At 41.3% G+C, this 26,704-nt stretch overlaps 2 protein-coding genes across 2 annotated transcripts; one reads left to right on the top strand and one right to left on the bottom strand.

The window, feature by feature from the left end:
- On the bottom strand, positions 1-13,304 carry LOC124267303 (rhodopsin, G0-coupled-like). The gene is made up of 5 exons (XM_046702221.1): positions 13,288-13,304; positions 7,164-7,522; positions 6,442-6,794; positions 4,540-4,784; positions 1-928 (listed from the first exon to the last, which is right to left on the bottom strand). The coding sequence occupies exons 1-5, from the start codon at positions 13,302-13,304 to the stop codon at positions 835-837; spliced, it is 1,068 nt and encodes a 355-aa protein (XP_046558177.1). The 3' UTR covers positions 1-834.
- A 2,814-nt stretch (positions 13,305-16,118) lies between these two features.
- LOC124267261 (transmembrane protein 35B-like) lies at positions 16,119-21,667 on the top strand. Its single transcript, XM_046702173.1, has 3 exons — positions 16,119-16,230; positions 20,633-20,759; positions 21,150-21,667. The coding sequence occupies exons 2-3, from the start codon at positions 20,649-20,651 to the stop codon at positions 21,453-21,455; spliced, it is 417 nt and encodes a 138-aa protein (XP_046558129.1). The 5' UTR covers positions 16,119-16,230; positions 20,633-20,648; the 3' UTR covers positions 21,456-21,667.
- Positions 21,668-26,704: the final 5,037 nt, after the last annotated feature.

Raw genomic sequence — 26,704 nt, forward strand, 5'->3', positions numbered from 1 at the left:
ACATCCTTGAGTTGCATATGGTCTTAATTTGTAAGCTGCATAAAACTGGACACATCGCATAACGTTCGTGTATATGAACGATGTTACTACCTGGAATACCCCACAACCAGGGATGGCGTTGATCTGTCTGCTTTCCTACATCAACATCGCAGACATACATGACGGGCGTGGCTACATTTAAGTTGTACCTTCTTTACGTGTATCATATTGATCTCAGATCCCCCGTACAGAACTGTCTCAAGTCTGTTCCTTCAGGGAGGCGGTCCCCGTGTCAGTTATCATCCTAGCAAATTTCATTTAAGTTATTTGAAGCTATCAGTAACAAAGCCAATTTGAACCACAATCACGCCCAAGGGACGCAACTCTGCACGACGAATTCCAGCGTCTAAGAACACTGTGCCCACGAAACGGTATTCAAGACTTTAGTGACTTGGCCTGAATATTGATCTGTATTGTACTTGTTCACGTAACTAATATCAGTCCTTCACCACATATATTGTTGAACAGTTTGTAGGACTGTCTGAAACTGTGTCGTCTTCATCACATGGTGGAGCTCCACACAGATCAACCTCCTGACTTGGTCACATGTCGCCGATGGTAGGGATGATTCGTTAGGTTAACGCCTCTTTGCCGATGATATGGAGAGAGGCAAGATTTAACAAATGTCGTGATGCCTCTGTGTGTTCAGTTTGGATTATTACTCAGGACATAGAATTTAATGAGAGTTTTATTAAACCATTTGGGCATTCATGCCATATACCGAGATAAGATCAACCACTGGTTCTTCAGCCGTCGATACACACATGCCAAAGCATGAATGTTTCATACTGGTCCTCAAAATAATAGGTTCCTATCTCTCAACATGGTCACAGCCCCTTTGCCGATGTAGATGCCCTCGTGTGTTTTGTCCATTGAAAACTTCCTGAGTCTGAAACATATGTAATCTCAAATGTTACAATATCAGACATCTATATACACAGATTTCATTATGTCATGGTTGGGAAAGCTAAGTGACAATGTCAACCCAGAAATATATATGCAATATACTTCGGTGTGAAACCAACAAACAATACATGTTGTACAACTAATTATTGTATTATAAATATACTAGGTTTACAAATGAATACAAATTATTGCAAAGTCATTCCAATGGCGGCAGACAAGACAGCATCAGTACTCAGTGGCAGTACAGTTACAATGGTAGTATTACTACACGCAAGAGCAATTGATTGATCGATTGTTGTAACGCAGCACTCAGCAATATTCCAGCTCTATGGCGGCGGTCTGTAAATAATCGAGTCTGGACCACACAATCCAACAACATGAGCATCGTCCTACGCAATTGGGAACCGATGACATGGGTCAACCAAGTCCGCGTGTCTGATCACCCGATCCCGTTAGTCGCCTCTTACGACAAGCATGGGACCAATTCTAACCCGGACCTTCACGGGTCCGCAAGAGCAATAACGTCATTGATGCAACAGTAGTCAAGTTTCCATAATAGGATAGGCTAGATTTAGACTGTGAAATAATAATCCCCAGCCGACCGCTGGTCCTGATGTAATATAAGATGACCGAGGCTTACACTTCCCGTTTATGTTGTCTTAAAAGCACTTCCAGAAATTGCCATACAATGCTCTACTTGTGTATGCTGAAGGCAATTTATGATTATGCTGGTTTCCAAAGGATCTAACTATCGAAGAAAGAAAACTAGAAACACAGAGAAATCGTTTTGCTGATGGAAGTACGACCGAAAATAATAGCAAGCATTATATTAAATTAAGCGAAATTTTACAAAAATGCAAATCACATTTTTTAGTAAAAACTGATCACATACAAACAGCTTGTGATAACATATCAGCATTAATGGGCTTTTTGCCACCAATATGCCTGATGTTTAAATCAAATTCCTGCAAAGATAAGCTGGTTCTTGTTCTTCACTTTATTTGAACAGTGTACACATTAATTGTAATTGTGAACTAATGTACCTTATGTTTCGTTAATGTTTCGTGAATAATAACAAACAGGATGATCAGAGCCTGATGCCTCTTCTTGCAAAAGGACAGCTCCAGTACCAAAGCATCTACTCTGTCAACCTGAAAGGTTTTTCAAAACTTTGTGCTGGGAGAATAAGACCTCTTGCTAGGGACTATATTTTTCTCAAAAGCTGCCAAAAGTGGCAACTGTAATGTACCTGTGAAGTAAATTTCACTAAATATTAGTGATTCTCTAAACCAGGACAATGATCCTCTCCCCTGTTCATCTCACTTTGTGGAGTGGTGATGACATCATGCATGTAGGCTTCAACACCTTCATGGCGGCAGTGATTGAAGGGAACTGGAGCCTTCTTCGCCCAAAGGACATAGCTGTATTTATACAACTCATCTGGACTTACAAAAGGCCGAGACCCACTTGATACACTCAGTCAGTGGAATTTGCCAATACCCCTTCAATAAGGTCAAATATGTCAAACGTATTGGACTTGACCAATTCTGTTCATAGTGTTGAGTAAGAGTCGGTTCACCATTTTCATTTCTCTACCGTATCTGGGACTTCTATGAGGGTTTGGCACAATAGTGCAATTTTTCAATTATCTGTGGCAATTGAACATTTTTGCTCAGATGACAAATAACCTATAAACAATCAATTAGCAAAAAAATCCAAAATTGCTTAGCTGAGGGCTAGTCAGCAGTGACATCAAACTTTACAAAGTCATAATTCTCATCGGTATCATAATCTGATACAGTGAGTGAGTGGGTGAGTATGGTTTTACGCCGCTTTTAGCAATATTCCAGCAACATCACGGCGGGGGACACCAGAAATGGCCTTCACACATGGTATCCATGTGGGGAATCGAACCCGGCCTTCGGTGTGACGAGCGAACGCTTTAACCATCGCCCCAGTAATATGATACAATATGTACTGAGAAACAAGTACATCCACATATCTTTCTAACCATATTGGCGTGACAAAGATGTATATTTTTACGACAGCCTGGTGTTTTCATATTATCAGTAAAACTAACCCTTCTATCAACAACATATAGACCATAGTACCTAGCACCAAAACTACCACAACTTTATTGTTATAATGTACATTCATTTTGTCCTCGGATTATTTCAACTTATCCTAGCACTCACTTAACAAGCTTCATAAAGTCCGACAGGATAAAACACACTCCAACAAATTCATCTCAACTCATTCATGACATGAATAATCCCAGATAATCCAACCATAGGACTCTTTACCAAACCCTTGATAATAGAAGAAATGTGATAGAATTGTCTCACAAGCTAATACCCTGATGACCTGCCAAAGGAGCTTTAACTGCCAAACTCGAAACATAATTTTTATGTAGATATGGAAGAATAATAAAACACCTTTCATTCTCGGCAGAAACACCTAAGCCCTCCATTTCTTCATCAGCACACTGTACTTTATTTATCAGTACACCCTAAGCTTTTCAAGAGAGTGTCCTTTTGTCAAGCGTTTGTAGTTATTGGCCTTTAGCCTGTAACTCAACCAACTGGATAGAATAGTCTATTTTATTATCTGAATTTTAGTACTCTCCTTTGGAAATTTAGACAGGCGTAGAGACTGATTTATCAAAGTGTCAGTCAAACCGTAACTGGAATCATTCTCAGAAGTAATTTGCTTAACCACAGGCAAAGGTTACAACACACAAAGGCAAAAATACCTGCAACATTTTCAAGATTGTCATTACAAGTGCTAGGCTCGTGGCAAACAAGATCAGCAAAATATATTCTCACAACCAAGCACTACAAATATACAAGTCGTGATATATCAGGAGTTTCTGCAATCCTCAACATCATTAACCCTGAGACCAAGTATGTTTCCAAATCACAAAATTTATGCTAAAAGGCATGCTAATAAACCACACCCTCAAACAAAACCTCAAGATTAGCTGATGACCTCTCAGAAAGTGGCATAATACAACACTAAAGTCGAGTTTATAGAGCACCTGTAATGTGACATTCACAAAGCATAAGAGCGGGCTTTCCACACGTACAAATGATATGCTCTGTCTTATCTGAATATCAACACGTAGGCCCTGACGAAAATACAGAAACATTCTATCTGCAGTAGAATTTGACACACCCAGGTTAGGAAATGTTGAAATGCGAACTAAGAGTGGATGAATCTTCGTTTATTATAACCCTGCCAACCTGTGATTTAGTGAATATTAAACAGAAAAAGTATTAGCCTGGTGTAACTGATCTAACTGTAAATTTTATTTTTCTAAACCCAACCCATCATATTTGTCGAATCCATCTTAAGCTAAAATTCCTTCCTTAACCAGAAAGAAATAAGGTTACTCAGCAGTGTATCTTCTAAAAATATATGTAAATTTGCAATGAAGTAAGGAAGCGAGTATCTAATCAGAACTGAATGAATAACTATGCACATTTACTGCTGGTTGTGATTTGGGTATACATTACGTATCACCATGTGTGTGTACGCGTGTGCGTATGTGTGTATGTCTTTCTTCATCTTTAGCTTTCACTGTCATATACTTACGTTTGACGTCTGGTCATCTCAACGCCGACTTGGCGCTTCCGGGTGAGCATGCGCGTTACATACATCCGGAACTCTGAGTTGAAGACCGAGTAGATGATGGGGTTGAGCATACACGAGGACTTGCAGAACATGGTGGGGAGGGTGGTGAACTCCACCGGTACCTTTACCCCGTAGATCACCAGGAGAGACAGTAGAGCATAGGGGAACCAGATGATGGCGAATGATACAACCATTGACATGGATATCTGAAGCAGAGACGGTCGTTCGAGAACCAGCTCAAAACTTTGTTTGTTTAACTGGTCAATATTCCAGATATGTGATGGCGGTCTGCAACTAACCATATCAGTGACTGATGTCATGAGCATGGATTTACTGATTGACTGACTGAGTTTGGTTTACGCCGCTTTTACCAATATTCCAGCAACATCACGGCGGGGGACACCAGAAATAGGCTTCACATATTGTACCCATGTGAGGATTCGAACCCGGGTTGTCGGCGTGACGAGCCAACGCTTTAACCACTAGTCTACCCCACCGCCCCTTATGGATTTACGATGACAAGCATCAACAAAGTCAGTTACCTAAGAAAATTCTCTGTAGATCTGTCAAAACTTTAAGATAGTACAAATACCATTTCAAAAGCATTTTCTTGTCCCGTAAATGATGAGTGAGTGAGCTTTGTTTTACGCCGCTTTTAGCAATACTCCAGCAATATCACGGCTGGAGACACCAGAAATGGGCTTCACACATTGTACTCATGTGGGGAATCGAACCCGGGTCTTCGGCGTGACGAGCAACCGCTTTAACCACTAGGCTACCCCTCCGCCCCCGTAAATGATGAAACTAGACTAAATGGCTGCATTTACATTGCAAGCCCAACGCCAGCCTTGCGACTTAAACAGACCCCACAAGTCTTCCACAACGTTTTCAGGCATCTGACGTTAAAGAAATGGTATCAACATCAATAACTTGTGTTCGCAAAAGTGACATTTGTAACGGGAGTCACAGATATTTAGCAAAATATTTCTAAGGTGTCATGTCGACATGGTATTGTATGTTCACTGTAAGAATGAGTTTAGGTGAGATGAGGTTTAACGTCGCAGTTGAGAATATTTCGCTCATATGACGACATGCATGCGTATGTGTGTGTGGCTGCTTGTACTAAGAATGTGTTTAGAAAGTTAACATACAAAACACATTTTCAGATCTATACATGTTGGTGTGTTCTATCTTAATGCGATCGAGGGACCAGATATGGTCACAACCCAGACAATCCTGTTGTCAGAGCTGCTTTTATACATGTGTTGGTTATACCCTGAGAGTGCAATGCAACAGTGAAACCATTTTGTACATGGTTTCAGCAGAGATCTGAAGGCAGAGGTGTGTGAGTTACTATGTTTGGCATGCACATATTAAGTCGAAGCCTCGAGATAACGTAAAACCGTGACCACCACATATTAAGTCGAAGCCTCGAGATAACGTTAAATCGTGACCACCACATATTAAGACATTCCGATGCAACCAACCAAATATCAAGTCCTGTCCGCTGGGTGTTACGAGGGTCGGTCAAAAAGTAGTCGGCCTAACTATATTCTCGATGTCCAATGTCAGAAAAGCTTCCATTTTATTTTAAAGGAATCATTAGCAAACTCATATCCAAAATCACATATGTGGGTAATGTTTGTTAACGATATACATGTATTAGTCATCACAACACATTGAGGTATAATATCTCTAAAAGGTTTTTTAACGTTTTTTTGCAGAAAATGAAAAACGATCTGTCATTTGGTACCTCTTGGATAATGGTATGCCTTCCCTACAGATTTACTTTCACCATGTCTCATCCACGCTTCCTAACTACAGGGAGGTGGCTGTATGTTTGTACTACTTCCCCAGCCTCACCAGAGTGACCTTGCTCTCCTTGGTCATCCACCTGACTTCAAGCGCTTCGTTGATGTTCAGAGGAACTCCCCGACTAGCGTTTATCTTGCGAGTCAGCTCTCCTGTCTTCGCCACGACCCTCTGGTAGCAAAATCCGATGATGGCGATGTTGGTGATGTAGCAGAAGATAATGAGACAGTGGGTGTAGAAGATGCCGGGGCATGATTTAAGGGTCCAGTTTACACTACAGGATGTGCCGAAGGGTTCGAAGACATATGAACTAAAGCCAACTAGAGGGGGTGATGTCCAAAACAGCGCATAACACCACAGAAAGATGATGACCTTCTTCGTCAGCTCCATGTTCAGGCGCCATTCTGGTGAGTTGGAAACTTGGTTTAGAATGTTTACCTGTATTGTGCATTAATTACTGCATTGATGTACAGTGTTACTGAACATAATCTGACAGGTGTTAGAGGTGGCATAAAATAAACAACCACTTATTTCCAGAAATGTATATCATCATAAACTTCAAATGCAATAGAGAAACTCTGGGATTTCAATAACCTCTCCTGGCGAATAAATAAATTTATATAGTTTCATACAATTGTGACTTGCCATTTGCTGGCATTTTATTTTTTTAAACAGGGAAACAAGCTGGGAGTTTTATCTAATACAGACATTTGGTGGTTTCCTGGGAGCTGTTTGTTTTTATACGAGGACAGGGTATATTGTTAAGAACTCACTGAGATGCGGCCGACATATGGTGATGTACCTGTAGACGCTCAGGCAAGTCATGGTCTTCATGGCACACAGTGCCAAGGTGAAGGTCAGGAAGCCCTGGATGACGCAACCAATTTCACCAAACAGGAAGCGGTTAGCGAAGCAGGAAGCGGTGGTGAGAGGGTAACCGACGACGGAGATCCCAAGGTCTGCCATTGACAGGTTTAGGATGAGGAAGTTCTGCGGGTTGTTTCTCATCTTCTTGAACTTGTACATTACATGGATGACTATAGAGTTGCCAATCGTAGCAATTATACCTGGAATATGAACAAATGCTGGTCTACATGGATGACTATAGAGTTGCCGATCGTAGCAATTATACCTGGAATATGAACATATGCTGGTCTACATGGATGACTATAGAGTTGCCGATCGTAGCAATTATACCTGGAATATGAACATATGCTCGTCTTCATGGAGCACTAAAGCGTTGCCGATCGTAGCAATTATACCTGGAATATGAACATATGCTGGTCTACATGGATGACTATAGAGTTGCCGATCGTAGCAATTATACCTGGAATATGAACATATGCTGGTCTACATGGATGACTATAGAGTTGCCGATCGTAGCAATTATACCTGGAATATGAACATATGCTGGTCTACATGGATGACTATAGAGTTGCCGATCGTAGCAATTATACCTGCTGGTCTACATGGATGGCTATAGAGTTGCCGATCGTAGCAATTATACCTGGAATATGAACATATGCTGGTCTACATGGATGACTAGAGCGTTGCCGATCGTAGCAATTATACCTGGAATATGAACATATGCTGGTCTACATGGATGACTATAGAGTTGCCCGGTGTAGGTAATATAATGGATAATAGAAAATTCAACCATAACCCATGTCGGCATGGAAGACTACAAAGCTGCCCAGTGGAACGAATATACCTGGAATATGGACCGTAATCCATCCAATCTATATGGATGACTACAGTCTACATGGAAGACAGCAAAGTTGCCCACAAGAAGGAATCCAAAGAGTGTTCTGATCAATGAGAGCTCAGGCCCCACAACAACCAACCACTTTCTCTATATATTGCTTCAGGCTTCAGTACAGGAGTTATACTTTCTGGGGCTTTCTGTTTCCTTCAAGGGACGCTCTCATTTCCTTGCTTGACTGAAGCGTGTGAGTGAGTTTAGTTTTACGCCGCACTCAGCAATATTCAAGCTATATGGCGGCGATCTGTAAATAATCGAGTCTGGACCAGACAATCCAGTGATCAACAGCATGAGCATCGATCTGCGCAACTGGTTGATCTGCGCAACCGATGACATGTGTCAACCAAGTCAGCAAGCCTGACCACCCGATCCCTTTAGTCGCCTCTGACGACAAGCATGGGTTACTGAAGATCAATATTGTAACCTTCACGGGTGCTTGACTGAAGAGCTAGAACTGACTTGTTTATTTAAATTGCATATCGAATACAGAAAATAGGTATCAGCTTACACCATACACAAACACATACACACACGCGCGCGCGCGCACGCACGCACACACAGGCGCAGGTACAGGCACACAGAGCCAGACGAACACACACAGAGAGACAGACGACACACACAGAGACACAAAACACACACAGAGACACAAAACACACACAGAGACAGACAACACACACACAGAGACACAAACACACACACAGAGACAGACAACACACACAGAGAGACAACACACACACAGAGACACAAAACACACACAGAGACAGACAACACACACACAGAGACACAAAACACACACACAGACAGACAAAACACACACAGAGACAGACAACACACACAGAGAGACACAAAACACACACACAGACAGACAACACACACACAGAAACAGACAACACACACACAGAGAGACACAAAACACACACAGAGACAGACAACACACACACAGAGACACAAAACACACACACAGACAACACACACACAGACAGACAACACACACAGAGAGACACAAAACACACACAGAGACACAAAACACACACACAGACACAGACAACACACACAGAGACACAAAACACACACACAGACAGACAAAACACACACAGAGACAGACAACACACACAGAGAGACACAAAACACACACACAGACAGACAACACACACACAGAGACAGACAACACACACAGAGAGACACAACACACACACAGACAGACAACACACACACACAGACACAAAAACACACACACAGACAACACACACACACAGACAGACAACACACACAGAGACAGACAACACACACACAGAGACACAAAACACACACACAGACAGACAACACACACACACAGACACAAACACACACACAGAGACACACAAACACACACACACACACAGACAGACAACACACACAGAGAGACACAAACACACACACACAGACAGACAACACACACAGAGAGACACAAACACACACACAGACACACAACACACACACACACAGACACACAACACACACACAGACAGACAACACACACACAGAGACACACAAACACACACACAGAGACACAAACACACACACACAGAGACAGACAACACACACAGAGACAGACAACACACACAGAGAGACACAAAACACACACACAGACAGACAACACACACACACAGACACAAAACACACACACACAGACAACACACACACAGAGACAGACAACACACACACAGAGAGACACAAAACACACACACAGACACACAACACACACACAGACACAAAACACACACAGAGACAGACAACACACACACAGAGACAGACACAACACACACACAGAGACACAAAACACACACAGAGACAGACAACACACACAGAGACACAAAACACACACACAGACAACACACACACACAGACAGACAACACACACACAGAGCGACTTACCAACAATAAGTAGATACATCCCACAAGCAAACGAACCCCTCTCCGAAAGTGGTTGTAGGTTATACTTCCTAATTAGTCTATGCCACTCATCATCGGGGAAGGAGGTGTTGTTGTCGACGTCGGTGACGTTTGCCGTTGTATCATTGTCTTCCAACGCGAGACAAGCGAATGCATTCATGGCATCAGTTCAGTTCCTATGCCTTACTTGATAATCATGAATACGCAGGTACAGTGCCCTCGCCAGTTGATCCATGTCCACAAATCGATAATGTCTCCTTTGCTCGAATCTGGAAAGTAAAAGATCTCACTAGAAAGGGTTCATATTTTGGAGTTTACCTGTGACAATCTACGCTTTAACCACTAAACTATATCACTAGCCTTCTGGATAAAGAAGGATCTCGGTTACACATAAGAGACTTCACTTGTTCTCTAGTATCTTCCCTCCTCCCCTGCTAGTTTAATGACAAAGGTGCGGGTTGCTTCCCCTGCTAGGAACGCTGTAATGTGGCTAGGATTTACTGAATCCGACCTAAACCATCCTTCAATCCCGTCACTTCACAGCCCAACACTCGTAGAAACCTACAGAATTTCTTTAGTATAAGGTGCAGGTTTCCAAGGCAACGAGATCCACGTTCTGAAATATAATAAACACCCTGATGACACACGCATGCCTAGGTTCGTGCAGGCTCTTGAACGCGATGATACATGGTGCAGAGGCAGGTGAATCTCCTCCCAGCCTCAGAACGTTCGCTGATATACTTCCCCTATAACACACCATTGTGAATGATCCAAAGTGCAGTTGTTACTTCATCCACACTCAGTGATGAATTGTGGGAGACAGAGCGTGAGATGACTTCCAACCTCTCTGAATCCTAAACCGGCAATGTAACCCGACACATGGAGCTACATCAAAACGGAATCATTTTGTGGCTTAAAAGCATATTAAATATGGCATTTTAGTCAGGAAAGGGCCCGGGGAGAGATCAGAGAACAGCTGGGATTAGTGACCCTTGACAGGTTTTACCTTCTTAATGCCTGTGGTTCACATGACAGCTTAATTAATTCTATCTAGTTCTAATACTTCAGATATTGATTAAAGGAAGTCTATGATGGCTGTTTGAGAATGATCAAATGGACGGTCTTAAAAATCAAACAACTTTACATAAACTTTCATCTGCAGATAGAAATGCTCAAATGAATCAAGATTGTAAAGGTTTATCGTGTACACTAAGCCCCAAAAGAACAGTTACCCTCCTACCTTTATGAATTACTTCAAAACTATCAAAGACATGTTAGAAGGTATTAGTTTAGAAGAAAGCTTAACAACACAGCTTTGTGCAAATCACGAAAACAATTCTCAAATGCATTCATATTTAGGTGAAATGCATATTTTTCAGAAGAGTTAAATTGTCCTATATTCGTCCATGCCGAAATAAACCAATAACAGTGATTTAGATGTCCAAAAGAAAGGTTGAAATAAAATTCTGCTTTGAGACAAAGATAAACCATTTAAAGTCACCATTTTTCAACTGTTAAAACAAGAAACAACTGTTGTAGAGTGTGTAAAATTTTAACATTATCACTCCTATGATTTCAGTCTTTTAAAACATTTTCTGCTAATTTCCATTAGTGAAAACAAGTAAAACGTGTCTTTGATATCGTGAAAAAATGTTTTTGGAACATCAAAAATTATCTTTGTTAATATGTTTGCTTGCAAAGTAACATTTTTCCATTTTCTGTTTACACATAAAGAGAGACTAGAATGCATGATATGATACACAAGTACGAGAAATATGCCACGATTAACAGCTGAAGAGAGAGAAAGAGCCATTGGGATGGTGCAGATGGGGTCGACATACAATGCTGTTGCCAACGCCCACGGACGCCACCGTATCACGGTTATTAGACTTATTCAGGGCTTCAGACAGACTGGGGTCACCGTAGACAGACCAAGAAATGGACGTCCACGCATCACAACGCCAGATGAAGATAGGTACCTCCGTCATTAAGGAAGGAGGGTAACGTTTCTTTTGGCGTTTAGTAAATTTTCCAAATGAAACTATCTTTGTTTCGTTTTTTGAAAACGTTAAAACATAAATTAAATCTTTTTTTCTTTCAAATTTTATCTAATATATCGTTCAAATCGCGGGACATCGCTAGATCATGTGGCCTTCGCCAACCCACAGTACAATATATGTTTGTTTAGTCTTTCTTTCAGTATTACATTTACGAAATACTTTGCACCACCATATTGACTCTCGCCGTTTTCATCAACTTTGACACTTGTGATGCTCTGGGCGTTGCCAGCTCAGATCTCCGGACATCGTTTAATCAGCTTACAACTGACTAAGCTTAAATTATTACCGAGGGCCTATAAGGAGCTCAATACCGAAGTCATAGGTACTAAGTAAGTACATCGCACAAGTCCACAGTAGCGGCTGAAGGCGAACAGTATCGCCACGTTCATCGCGGGTTTGTATACACTACAAACCTTTTCGCTGTGTTGTCAGGTCGAGGGAAATCAGGTCCCAAGAGTGCTTAGATCACGTGGTACAAATTACAATATGTCCCGTCTAAGAGATGATGCCATCGTTCAGCCATCTTCTACACATGTTGCTTGAGTATCAGGCATTTTATTTCTTGACCAAATATACTGAATTACTTGTTGAACGTAATCACAGGTTTGGACAGTAGCGTATACATACCCGTGATGTACTGACTATTCACGGATGAAAGAGGAACATAGTGTCCCCAAACCCCTGATGTATTGACGATGTATTGACGGGATTGGAGAAACGTAGGCACCAGACCCAAAGAATGATGGCCGAGCCTCGAAGATAGTCAAAGATCACTGAGATCTTGGCCCGCCATGTCCGTGAACGTCATGACAGTACACATGATATGTGTTTGGAGGATGGGCGACTTACTACCGTGGGTAATATGTGGGAATATCTCTGTTGAAAAAACTGAGCTTGACAATATATTTCAGCTAGCTGGATTCCAAGGCTTATACCCCTTGGACAGAACTTCCAGATGCATGTCTTCGGTTCTGTGGTATTCCTTGGAATCCTGCTGACGGAATTGCTCCTCAAACGACCGTTAATGGCCAATAGTGTCCTAATCTGCTTCGACAGAACCTAGGAGAGTCAATGAGCAACGTTATCAACAGAAATAACTGGATACCTCGGCGTACCGCTTTTTGTATGTACGCTGGGCCTCACCGTTCTCGGGTCGTCATCGCACATATGGAGGACGACATCAAAACATTACCATGGCCCGCAAGGAGCCCCGATATGATCCCATCATACATCACTGGGACTACCTTACACGTGGAGATAGAGGCAGAGGATGCTGGCACTCCATGACGAATGACACTGGATTCTGGTGCTGAGTATTCGACGTTACCCATGCGAGGGGTGGCTACACCTGGCACTGAGGTGGCTACATCTGGCACTAAGGTGGCTACACCTGGCACTGAGGTGGCTACACCTGGCACTGAGGTGGCTACATCTGGCACTGAGGTGGCTACACCTGGCACTGAGGTGCTACACCTGGCACTGAGGTGGCTACACCTGGCACTGAGGTGGTCGCAAGGGGCGGTTCAAACAATCACGACAACCTTTATTGAGAACTATGTGGCAATCAGATTGGTCACAGTACTTTCCGACAGTGCTGTTTTTTCTCGTATTCCTCGGCTTTTTTATTATTTTTGTTTTTATAGGAGTAAAATAGGTAACAGTTCCCATCCATATAACATCTGGTTTTCAAAGCACATACAACATGTAGTTGTTTCGTACTTACATAGAAGGGTGGTGTTTGAATAACGGTTCAGCCACTCCTCGTAGATGTCGGATATATTTGCGATATATACTGAGGGGAAAAAATAAGGGATCACATGAAAGCACAAGTGTTCCTTTATTAATTTCCAGGTTTCTTCACAAGCTATGCGATACAACGCTTGTGACGAAACCTGGAAACAAATAAAGGGACCCTTGTGCTTTCATGTGATCCCTTATTATTTTTCCCTCAGTATATTACTAAAATATATCTGGCTCGAGATGGATAGTCCGAACTCCTCTACTTCTTCATTTAATAGTTATCTGGTACAGACAGGGTTTGCGTGACAGTGACATTGAGTGACATTTTATGATTATGGAAACAGCAATATATTCCAGCAATATCATACTTAACCACAGCAAAAGAACCAGACCTCATTTTTACAAACTGATCTTCAGGGAAGAATTAAATGGCAAATTTACACCCAAAAAGGACAAAAACATGTAAAAACTTAACTCATTTTGAAATGCTAATAACTATTGGGGGCAGTGGGGGTGTAGTGGGGTGTGTGTTTAGCCTAGTGGTTAAAGCGTTGGCTCGTCACGCCAAAGACCCGGCTTCGATTCCCCACATGGGTACAATGTGCGAAGCCCTTTTCTGGTGTCCCCGCCGTGATATTGCTGGAGTATTGCTAAAAGCGGCGTAAAACCATACTCACTCACTCACTAATAACTATGGAAATATGACGTTAACAAGCGTCGTCAGTTTCAGGATTTGTGCATACAATCCTCAGGAAATTATATAGGTATCAATAGCCGAGTACAATGTCATTATCTGGTATACCCTCCGCTAACTGCAATAACATCCCTGACCCTAGTCCTCACTGTCTGTATCAGACGTTGACTTTGACGTTGGGGCATTGCGTTCATGTCTTGGTGGAGGGCTTGATCCACACACAGATTTCACAGAGGATCTCTCTAGCGCATTCTGCGACCCAGAATATCCCCAATATGCTCTATCAAATTGTCGGTCAAGGCAGAGCTGCTACCACCTCATGAGGCAAGAATTCATCAGCTTGCACGTTGTGGTTCATCGTCCATGAAGACTGGCCTTGTGTTCAGAGGATGATCATCCAAATGTGGTACAACAACTCGTCTAGTGAGTCAGTGATGTAGCGTTGTCCATTCAGAATATGTCTGATCGTCATCAGGTCAAATTTACAGTTGTGTAGAGGCACCTCATACCATCAATGAACACGCACGCACACACACACACACACACACACACACACACACACACACACACACTGGATTGTTCTAAACACTCCACTTTACAGTGCACGTGATACTCACCTTTGCACGTGCCTATCTAAAATATATGTATGGTGTGCCCGAAGGATCAAAATAATCCAACAAACATAATTATGATATGAATATACATGACTATATGGGGGTTGCGATACTTTTTTCCATGTGTATATATTGCAAACTTGTTGATACGTTCACTGCAGTGTGTCACACTGTGTTTTGACCGCCTCAGTGGGTTAGTGGGTACAGGGTCTGCTCAGGTAGGTAACACCGGTGGTTCGATCCCCAAAATAGCATGCAAATGATGCTTAAAGGTGTTATGTGTTGGTAGCCCTATCAAATCGTTCAGTATGTTTGGGTAATTTGTTGCGTGGTCAAGGAGATCGGGTGTCTGCCCGTAGAGAAGGTTGTATCCCTTGCAGGCGTCGTGTATGGCGCTCGGCAATAACGTGACAGAATAAGGACTGGTCGACAGTTTACGTCGTGTGAATCCATGTTAAACTGTACCATGATACTTTTTAACAGCTCAGCACCAAACCCCGTCGTATGTCCGGGCTAGTACTAGCAGCCGCTGTCCCTATGTGCAGGATATGGTTGGAAAAGTCGCGATTAATTTTGCACGTGGGGCTGGTTCGAGGCCGTACAATATATATATATATATATATATATATATATATGTGTGTGTGTGTGTGTGTGTGTGTGCGTGCGTGCGTGCGTGCGTGCGTGCGTGCGTGCGTGCGTGCGTCTTTTCTGTGTATTACTGCAAACGATCATAATCGATTATGAAATACACGTGGCTCTCTGTTCCAGAGTAATTGGACGATGAACCTCAGTTGAAAACCACTGTTCCATATTCAGACTATTGGAGGCTTTCGTCGTAAATATGCTTGACCAATCTTCAACTAGGTTTCATCTGACTTTGTTTTAAGAGCAATGATCTTGACTGCGACATAAAGAAACCCTATGTACATTAGTGCTGTGCTCATGCGGAGTTGTGCATGATTCCGAGTACTTCCGCAACATTCTGCATGATAACAGTCACTGCACGCGTCGATCGCCACACTGCCGCCTTCGCATCAGGTAGGTAGCTCGACAACATTGCAAAATAGAATGATTCAACTGAATTTACACTACAGATCATTTAGAAACATAACAGTTATCATAACGGTGACAACTCTGTGCAGTCACCTCACGAAACTATTATCAGCTAGCCTTACAGTAGGGGAAGCCACGACTTGGTATACAGCATGGCTCCAGACAAGGTCAATACAAACCAGTTTGTTAAATAAACGGACATGTGAAACTATTATACCAAGAATACTGTCCTCGCGTATCGGTTTAGGAAAGGTATGGCATATGTGCTGTAATCTTTTGATGATATCGCATGTTCCTTCCGTGTTTGCCTTGCAAGCAGCTGTTGTTTGTGTATTGCCTTGACAGCTGTGGTATTTCTGATTAGAACTGGTCGCAAGAAGCCTGTGCTCGCTGAATGGATTGCATTGTCAGCTTGGTGACGTGGATGATGGCGTGATAGAGTACATCAGTACTAACTAGCGGAATGACACAATGTGTATCCTGACTAAGTATCTCAGTGTTTATACTGCTTCACAGTATCTCAGTGTTTATACTGTCTTGCAGTATCTCAGTGTTTATACTATCTCACAGTATCTCAGTGTTTATACTGTCTTGCAGTATTTCAGTGTTTATACTGTCTCACAGTATCTCAGTGTTTATACTGTCTCACAGTATCTCAGTGTTTATACTGTCTTACAGTATCTCAGTGTTTATACTGTCTCACAGTATCTCAGTGTTTATACTGTCTCACAGTATCTCAGTGTTTATACTGTCTCTCACAGTATCTCAGTGTTTATACTGTCTCTCACAGTATCTCACAGTGTTTTATACTGTCTCACAGTATCAGTATCTCTCAGTCAGTGTATCTCAGTGTTTATACTGCTTGCAGTTATCTCACAGAATCTCAGTGTTTATACTGCTTCACAGTATCTCAGTGTTTATACTGTCTCACAGTATCTCAGTGTTTATACTGCCTCACAGTATCTCAGTGTTTATACTGTCTCACAGTATCTCAGTGTTTATACTGCCTCACAGTATCTCAGTGTTTATACTGTCTCACAGTATCTCAGTGTTTATACTGCCTCACAGTATCTCAGTGTTTATACTGTCTCACAGTATCTCAGTGTTTATACTGCCTCACAGTATCTCAGTGTTTATACTGGCTCACAGTATCTCAGTGTTTATACTGTCTCACGCATCTATCTCAGTGTTTATACTTTATACCCTCACAGTATCTCAGTGTTTATACTGTCTCACGGTATCTCAGTGTTTATACTGTCCTCACAGTATCTCAGTGTTTATACTGCCTCACAGTATCTCAGTGTTTATACTGCCTCACAGTATCTCAGTGTTTATACTGCCTCACAGTATCTCAGTGTTTATACTGGCTCACAGTATCTCAGTGTTTATACTGTCTCACAGTATCTCAGTGTTTATACTCACAGCTCACAGTATCTCAGTGTTTATACTGTCTCATACAGTATCTCTCAGTGTTTATACTGCCTCACAGTATCTCAGTGTTTATACTGTCTCACTCAGTATCTCAGTGTTTATACTGTCTCACAGTATCTCAGTGTTTATACTGTCTCACAGTATCTCAGTGTTTATACTGTCTCACAGTATCTCAGTGTTTATACTGTCTCTCACAGTATCTCAGTGTTTATACTGGCTCTCACAGTATCTCAGTGTTTATACTGTCTCACAGTATCTCAGTGTTTATACTGCCTCACAGTATCTCAGTGTTTATACTGCCTCACAGTATCTCAGTGTTTATACTGTCTCACAGTATCTCAGTGTTTATACTCGTCTCACAGTATCTCAGTGTTTATACTGCCTCACAGTATCTCAGTGTTTATACTGTCTCACAGTATCTCAGTGTTTATACTGGCTCACCTCACAGTATCTCAGTGTTTATACTTATACTCACAGTATCAGTGTCTCAGTGTTTATACTGTCTCACAGTATCTCCTCGTGCTCACAGTATCTCAGTGTTTATACTGCCTCACAGTATCTCAGTGTTTATACCGTCTCACAGTATCTCAGTGTTTATACTGCTCAGCTCACAGTATCTCAGTGTTTATACTGTCTTCACTATCACAGTATTTCAGTGTTTATACTGTCTCGCAGTATCTCTCACAGTATCTCAGTGTTTATACTGCCTCACAGTATCTCAGTGTTTATACTGTCTCACAGTATCTCAGTGTTTATACTGTCTCACAGTATCTCAGTGTTTATACTGCCTCACAGTATCTCAGTGTTTATACTGTCTCACAGTATCTCAGTGTTTATACTGCCTCACAGTATCTCAGTGTTTATACTGCCTCACAGTATCTCAGTGTTTATACTGTCTTGCAGTATCTCAGTGTTTATACTGCCTCACAGTATCTCAGTGTTTATACTGGCTCACAGTATCTCAGTGTTTATACTGTCTCACAGTATCTCAGTGTTTATACTGCCTCACAGTATCTCAGTGTTTATACTGTCTCACAGTATCTCAGTGTTTATACTGGCTCACAGTATCTCAGTGTTTATACTGGCTCACAGTATCTCAGTGTTTATACTGCCTCACAGTATCTCAGTGTTTATACTGCCTCACAGTATCTCAGTGTTTATACTGTCTCACAGTGTCTCAGTCTCTCAAGCATCTCCAGTGTTTATACTGTCTCACAGTATCTCAGTGTTTATACAATATACTGCCTCACAGTATCTCAGTGTTTATACTGTCTCACACTGTCTCGCTCACAGTATATCTCAGTGTTTATACTGCCTCACAGTATTTCAGTGTTTATACTGGCTCACAGTATGCATCAGTGTTTATACTGGCAGCTTATACTGCTCAGTATCTCAGTGTTTATACTATCTCACAGTATCTTCAGTGTTTATACTGTCTTGCAGTATCTCAGTGTTTATACTGTTTCACAGTATCTCATTGTTTATACTGTCTTGCAGTATATCAGTGTTTATACTGCCTCACAGTATCTCAGTGTTTATACTGTCTCACAGTATCTCAGTGTTTATACTGTCTCACAGTATCTCAGTGTTTATACTGTCTCACAGTATCTCAGTGTTTATACTGTCTCACAGTATCTCAGTGTTTATACTGTATTGCAGTATCTCAGTGTTTATACTGCTTCACAGTATCTCAGTGTTTATACTGTCTCACAGTATCTCAGTGTTTATACTGCTTCACAGTATCTCAGTGTTTATACTGTCTCACAGTATCTCAGTGTTTATACTGTCTCGCAGTATCTCAGTGTTTATACTGCCTCACACTTTCTCGCAGTATCTCAGTGTTTATACTGTCTCGCAGTATCTTAGTGTTTATACTGCCTCACAGTATCTCAGTGTTGATACTTTCTCTCAGTATCTCAGTGTTTATACTGCCTCACAGTATTTCAGTGTTTATACTGGCTCACAGTATTTCAGTGTTTATACTGTCTCAAGTAAGCGTATCGCAGTATCTCAGTGTTTATACTGCCTCACAGTATCTCAGTGTTTACACTGGCTCACAGTATCTCAGTGTTTATACTGCCTCACAGTATCTCAGTGTTTATACTGCCTCACAGTATCTCAGTGTTTATACTGCCTCACAGTATCTCAGTGTTTATACTGCCTCACGGTATCTCAGTGTTTATACTGCCTCACGGTATCTCAGTGTTTATACTGCCTCACAGTATCTCAGTGTTTATACTGCCTCACGGTATCTCAGTGTTTATACTGCCTCACGGTATCTCAGTGTTTATACTGCCTAACAGTATCTCAGTGTTTATACTGTCTCGCAGTATCTCAGTGTTTATACTGCCTCACAGTGTCTCACCCATGATACTGCCTCACAGTGTCTCACCCATGTGCTTGCCATAAAAGGCGACTATGCTTGTCGTAAGAGGCGACTAACGGGATCCGGTGGTCAGGCTCGCTGACTTGGTTGACACATGTCATCGGTTCCCAATTGCGCAGATTGATGCTCATGCTGTTGATCACTGGATTGTCTTGTCCAGACTCGATTATTTACAGACCACCGCCATATAGCTGGAATATTGCTGAGTGCGGCGTAAAACTAAACTCACTCACTCACTCACTGTGTCTCAGTGTTTATACTGTCTCACAGTATCTCAGTGTTTATACTGTCTCACAGTATCTCAGTGTTTATACTGTCTCACAGTATCTCAGTGTTTATACTGTCTCACAGTATCTCAGTGTTTATACTGTCTCACAGTATTTCAGTGTTTATACTGCCTCACAGTATCTCATTGTTTATACTGCCTCACAGTATCTCAGTGTTTATACTATCTCGCAGTATTTCATTGTTTATACTGTTTCTCAACACTGATGCTTTTCGCAGTATCTCAGTGTCCGTACTTTCTCGTATTTCTCCACATAAATGTTTCATCGAATTCGAACATTCCAGTTCTTTGTGAACCGCCATGACACAGACGACAGCCCGCCGAGTGACGTCAACCCTCCTGTCTGCACTCTATGTGTTTGCGGGAGCCGTGAAACTGTATCCTATCATAGGCAGCGTCTATCAAGAAATGGTGAGACAATCAACATTTGCAGGGGCTATGTATTCATCTCATAATATGAGGGAGATGGGTAGATGCAGTTAGCAATAATATATTTTGCAAAGACCCACCCCACTCCCTCCCCAATTTTATGTACCATTTTGTTCCACCCTTTATACATGTAACATTTTCTTGTCTGTCGTGACCTCTCTCAATATAATTTTCTAATTTATGATATTTGTCATTGCATATAGTTGTGAAAACATTAGATGTCCGCATCCTCTTTTGCCGCTGCCATATTTTCCATTAACAGACAGAACCGTTGTGGCTGGAACTTTGCTACACACTTATATATTTTATCTTAAGTAGATCTGAGCAGGCGCCGTTACGATGTCACAAATGACGTTGATCTGTATTATCCAGAGACAAGAGTTCGTCAAGTTCGCCAACGTGTTCCCGGCCAATATCGTGGGACCGCGTCTTGACCCAGCGACCTACATGTTCTTCGTTGGTGTATTGGAAGTCAGCCTCGGTCTGGGTATGATGCTTGGAACAGGGAAGGTCAAGGTTGTAAGTACTGGCGGCTTGATGGTGGTCATGGTGGGAGCAACAATTTCTCAGTTCAATATCGGGATGTACGCTAAGGCCCTGTTCCCGGCTGGTTTGTGTCTTGCCCTGGGGTATGTCCTGAACAGCGACTGGAGGGATGAACAGAAGAAGAGACAGTGAAAGTAACTTACGTCTGGTTAACATACATACTGTATGTCATTGGCAGACAGTCATGATGGTTCAGTTCAAAGTGGTGCTGTTTTCCAAGGTGGTGATCCACAATGGTTGTACAACAGGGTTTTACTAATGAAATTTTTATGGAAGTTTTTGTCGGATGTGGTCGAATGTTGGGAAAATGTTCTTTTGTGAGAGTGAACAAACTACTCACAATTCGATAATACGTGTCTGAGATTTATCAGCGATAATAGGGGAGGGGATCTGCACCCCACTCTGAATCCGCTAGTGTATGTAATCATTCGGATCTCCATGTCTCATTTACACAGGGTCCATGAGTTGACATCATGTCCAGAAATATGCGCCTTCAGTGTAATTTTTTGTTGAACTATTGTTTCTGTTAAGATCGATCAGTATGTGTGCCTTAACAATAATTAGTTGTCAGGAATGTATTACATTTTACAATGTAAGCAGTGATGTGGTAATTACAATTTAGACGCTTTAGAGTCAAGTGTTAACGCAATAGACTAATCCAAAGTGACAGTATAAACGTCTCTGATAGGTGTGCGAACAATATTAGAGGGCAACAATATTAGAGGGCAACCACATGCCTCTATGATCACTCATTCCAGCAAGACCAGAGCTGGTGTGAAGATTATTTTTTGTCCTGGATATCTAGGCCTATAGAGGTAGTTTAACTGCTGTTATCCGCTGCTGTTAAGTATTATTACCATTGCCTATACTACTGTTACCCCTGCTATTATTTATATTATTGTTATGTTATATATTATATATTGTAATTGTAGTGCCATGCCATTGCATACTGCTGCACTTTTTGTACTTTCTTTTCACTCATTTGTATTGATTAGCAAACATGGTTATTTTCAGAATACAGTTGTTAATCATATAACATTTCTTTCTTGTTTATTGGTTTCACACAGACTTCTGTTTGGTATACTAGTAGTGTATGGGTAAAGCTGTCCCTTCAGGAAACACGTAACAATACTACAATAAATATATTAAAAACTGATATCAATGAACAGATAAGATGGTAAATTACATCCATTTAGGATAACACAGTAATGAGACTCACTAAAATTAAAATCATGTCCGATAGTTGTGTACGCTTTGATCATGCCAATGGGGTTAATGGTGTCAAAGACTTTGGCAACTGTTTGCTGTGCAGAGTTCCGTCCCGGGGCGCCGTATTCCTGCTCGCGGCCATCACCAAAGTGGTCAAGGTGTAATCCAGACCACAGATGTGTTGACTAACCAAGAGGTGGTTTGATCAGGGATAATCTACAACGTCTTATAGTCTCCCTGGTTTTAGTCCATGGGCTGATATAGGTGACCCTCCCCCTGGGGAATTTTGAAGACTATATTTTTTTGAAAGCTTATCATATGTACATTCAAATTCCAGGTGTTTGCAGGCTGGGTGCGGGGATTTTTCCGCAGTGACCCCCCAAAGGGGGTCAGGGTGGGAAAAATTTGGGAAAATTAGTTTTTGCTTTTTTCACAAAATACATTCTAATAACTGCTTTCTATCAGGAACTATAAAAATATTTAAAGTTTATTGATTAGTTATAGGTACAGGAAGACATTTACTTTGAAAAATGCATTGCGTCTAAGGGAAAAATTAAACTTTATAGCTGTTTTTCTACACTTTCTAGTGGGCAATTGTTTTAAGAAGGTATTCTTGTTTCAATAGCTCTAAAATGATCAAAATTAATGTTACAGCTATACTTAAAGCATGAAAAGACTTTGAGATGGTTTATTGTAGTCTGGGTGCTGGGGATTTTTCATGCCCTGACCCCCCAAGAGGGGGGCCAGGGGGTAAAAATTTGGAAAAATGAGTTTTTTCTTTTTTTCACAAAATACATTCTAATAACTGCCCTTTATTAGGAACAATGAAAATATCTAACATTTATTATTTAGTTAGAGGCACAGGAAGACTTTAAATTTGAAAAATGCATTGTGTCTAAGGGGAAATCAGACTTGAATGCTGTTTTTCTACACTGTCTAGTTGGCAGTTGGTTAAAGAACGTATTATTTCTTCAATTGCTCTAAAATGATCAAAATTAATGTTACAGCTATACTTAAAGCATGGTGGTTTATTCTCACTTTGGCTTTTTATAACATTGAGTTACCATTACTTATATTTATGTACCTTTATGCCAAATCATCATAGATTGTGTCCAGAAGACTCTCAATCTCAACTTCGTCTGAATCCTCCATTCTACTCAAATCTAAGTTCTTGCTGGATATTATGTCTGTCAACTCTTGTGGAAGGATGTTGCCTATGGTCCATTGACATTTCAGAGCATTTACTCCCCCTTTCAGCCACCCTTAGCCCACAGGGTGAGCAACACTAGGGTGATTCTTGTCAGCATTGACCAAGATCAAGGCCTGGTGATCGCACGCTGCATGTGCATGTGTAGGGAGTCTCTGCAAGGTGGAAGGAGTCTCATGTCTACATCATCATAGCTTGTCATAGTCTGTCCTCCCTTGGGTTTTAACTTCTTCATGAAGATTTGGTAGCGAGCCTCACTTACATTGTTTGTGACTTGACCATATATATGACAGACAAAGGAGTCCAAAGACCTCAACAAGTCAGTAGCTATCTCATCAGAAAGTCCTATCTTGGATAAAGCATTCACAAATTCAGGGTGAGATTCGAGAAGCTCAATGGGGAGAACTTTGCCGCATTTGACAAAGGCACTGGTGGTATCACGTCCTGTAAATGCATGAAGGGCTGGCTGGACATTGCACAGAGTGGACCCTTTCAGATTGATGATACTTTGTACATCCAGAAGTCTTCGTTTGTCACCAGTGCCTTTGTCAAATAGAACAGAAGTTTTCACCGTTTGAACAACCTTCAGAAGCAGAATCAACACATCTGTATCATCTGATCATATCACAACTTGTGCAGCAGAAGGATGCTGAGCATCAACATGCAAAACGTGAAGAATGATTCTAGTTTCCGCTTCTTCCTGTGATGAACACAAAGCATTCTCTGGAGTGACAGATACTGATTCGCCATCTGTGGTCATCAACAAAAAACACTCTTCACCTTTCATAAAGAAGACTTTTTTTCCACTGAAGTTGAATTGTGTATTTGTCAGTACATCATTCATCAAAGATCAGTTGTATCAATTGCCTTTTGTGCTTGGGATTGGACACAAACGATTTCCAGTCAGATGGGGTTTTATAATTTGGACCCTGAACCAAAAATGAGCTGTTCATCTTCTGTCTCTCTCTAATCACTTGATGGAGTCTTTCTTGTTATGAATCTGTGACAAACTCCACTCTTTCCGAATGTGGAAGCATCACAGAAACCTTCTCAGCTAGCTTCTCAAATGTATCGGGGATGCCAGTGAGGCACTGGAGTAGGGCATTACCATCTACTGTATGCACAGCATCATCAGCGATCAAATCATGCTTCTTTGCATCAGTCTCCAGGTAGTGCAGCAGTTTGGCTTTGTCGATTTTCACTGGATAGCCATCAGCTGTTGCTAAGGCCCATGGAACAGGTGATAATGGGAATGAAGATGTTTTTTCGCCATCAGTGTCATGTTGCTCACTCAAGAGAACCAACTGAGCAAATACATTTCTCTCAACTTTCATTTGGATGAGTCGACTTCAAGGAAAGAAAGTCTTCTCTATGAAAGGTGAAGAGTGTTTTAGTTAATGGTTGATGACCACAGATGACGAATCAGTATCTGTCACTCCAGAGAATGCTTTGTGAATGCTTTCTTCACAGGAAGAAGCGGAAACTAGAATCATTCTTCACGTTTTGCATGTTGATGCTCAGCATCCTTCTGCTGCACAAGTTGTGATATGATCAGATGATACAGATGTGTTGATTCTGCTTCTGAAGGTTGTTCAAACGGTGAAAACTTCTGTTCTATTTGACAAAGGCACTGGTGACAAACGAAGACTTCTGGATGTACAAAGTATCATCAATCTGAAAGGGTCCACTCTGTGCAATGTCCAGCCAGCCCTTCATGCATTTACAGGACGTGATACCACCAGTGCCTTTGTCAAATGCGGCAAAGTTCTCCCCATTGAGCTTCTCGAATCTCACCCTGAATTTGTGAATGCTTTATCCAAGATAGGACTTTCTGATGAGATAGCTACTGACTTGTTGAGGTCTTTGGACTCCTTGCAGAGACTCCCTACACATGCACATGCAGCGTGCGATCACCAGGCCTTGATCTTGGTCAGTGCTGACAAGAATCACCCTAGTGTTGCTCACCCTGTGGGCTAAGGGTGGCTGAAAGGGGGAGTAAATGCTCTGAAATGTCAATGGACCATAGGCAACATCCTTCCACAAGAGTTGACAGACATAATATCCAGCAAGAACTTAGATTTGAGTAGAATTGAGGATTCAGACGAAGTTGAGATTGAATGTCTTCTGGACACAATCTATGATGATTCGGCATAAAGGTACATAAATATAAGTAATGGTAACTCAATGTTATAAAAAGCCAAAGTGAGAATAAACCACCATGCTTTATGTATAGCTGTAACATTAATTTTGATCATTTTAGAGCAATTGAAGAAATAATACGTTCTTTAACCAACTGCCAACTAGACAGTGTAGAAAAACAGCATTCAAGTCTGATTTCCCCTTAGACACAATGCATTTTTCAAATTTAAAGTCTTCCTGTGCCTCTAACTAAATAATAAATGTTAGATATTTTCATTGTTCCTAATAAAGGGCAGTTATTAGAATGTATTTTGTGAAAAAAAGAAAAAAACTCATTTTTCCAAATTTTTACCCCCTGGCCCCCCTCTTGGGGGTCAGGGCATGAAAAATCCCCAGCACTCAGACTACAATAAACCATCTCAAAGTCTTTTCATGCTTTAAGTATAGCTGTAACATTAATTTTGATCATTTTAGAGCTATTGAAACAAGAATACCTTCTTAAAACAATTGCCCACTAGAAAGTGTAGAAAAACAGCTATAAAGTTTAATTTTTCCCTTAGACGCAATGCATTTTTCAAAGTAAATGTCTTCCTGTACCTATAACTTATCAATAAACTTTAAATATTTTTATAGTTCCTGATAGAAAGCAGTTATTAGAATGTATTTTGTGAAAAAAGCAAAAACTAATTTTCCCAAATTTTTCCCACCCTGACCCCCTTTGGGGGGTCACTGCGGGAAAAATCCCCCGCACCCAGCCTGCAAACACCTGGAATTTGAATGTGTATGTTATGACGTGCCGTGTACCTCCCCAGTATAATTGCCCTAA

The sequence above is a fragment of the Haliotis rubra genome, unplaced genomic scaffold (genome assembly GCF_003918875.1).
Source record: "Haliotis rubra isolate DU_JTF1 unplaced genomic scaffold, ASM391887v1 Scf130, whole genome shotgun sequence".
Taxonomy (NCBI): domain Eukaryota; kingdom Metazoa; phylum Mollusca; class Gastropoda; order Lepetellida; family Haliotidae; genus Haliotis; species Haliotis rubra.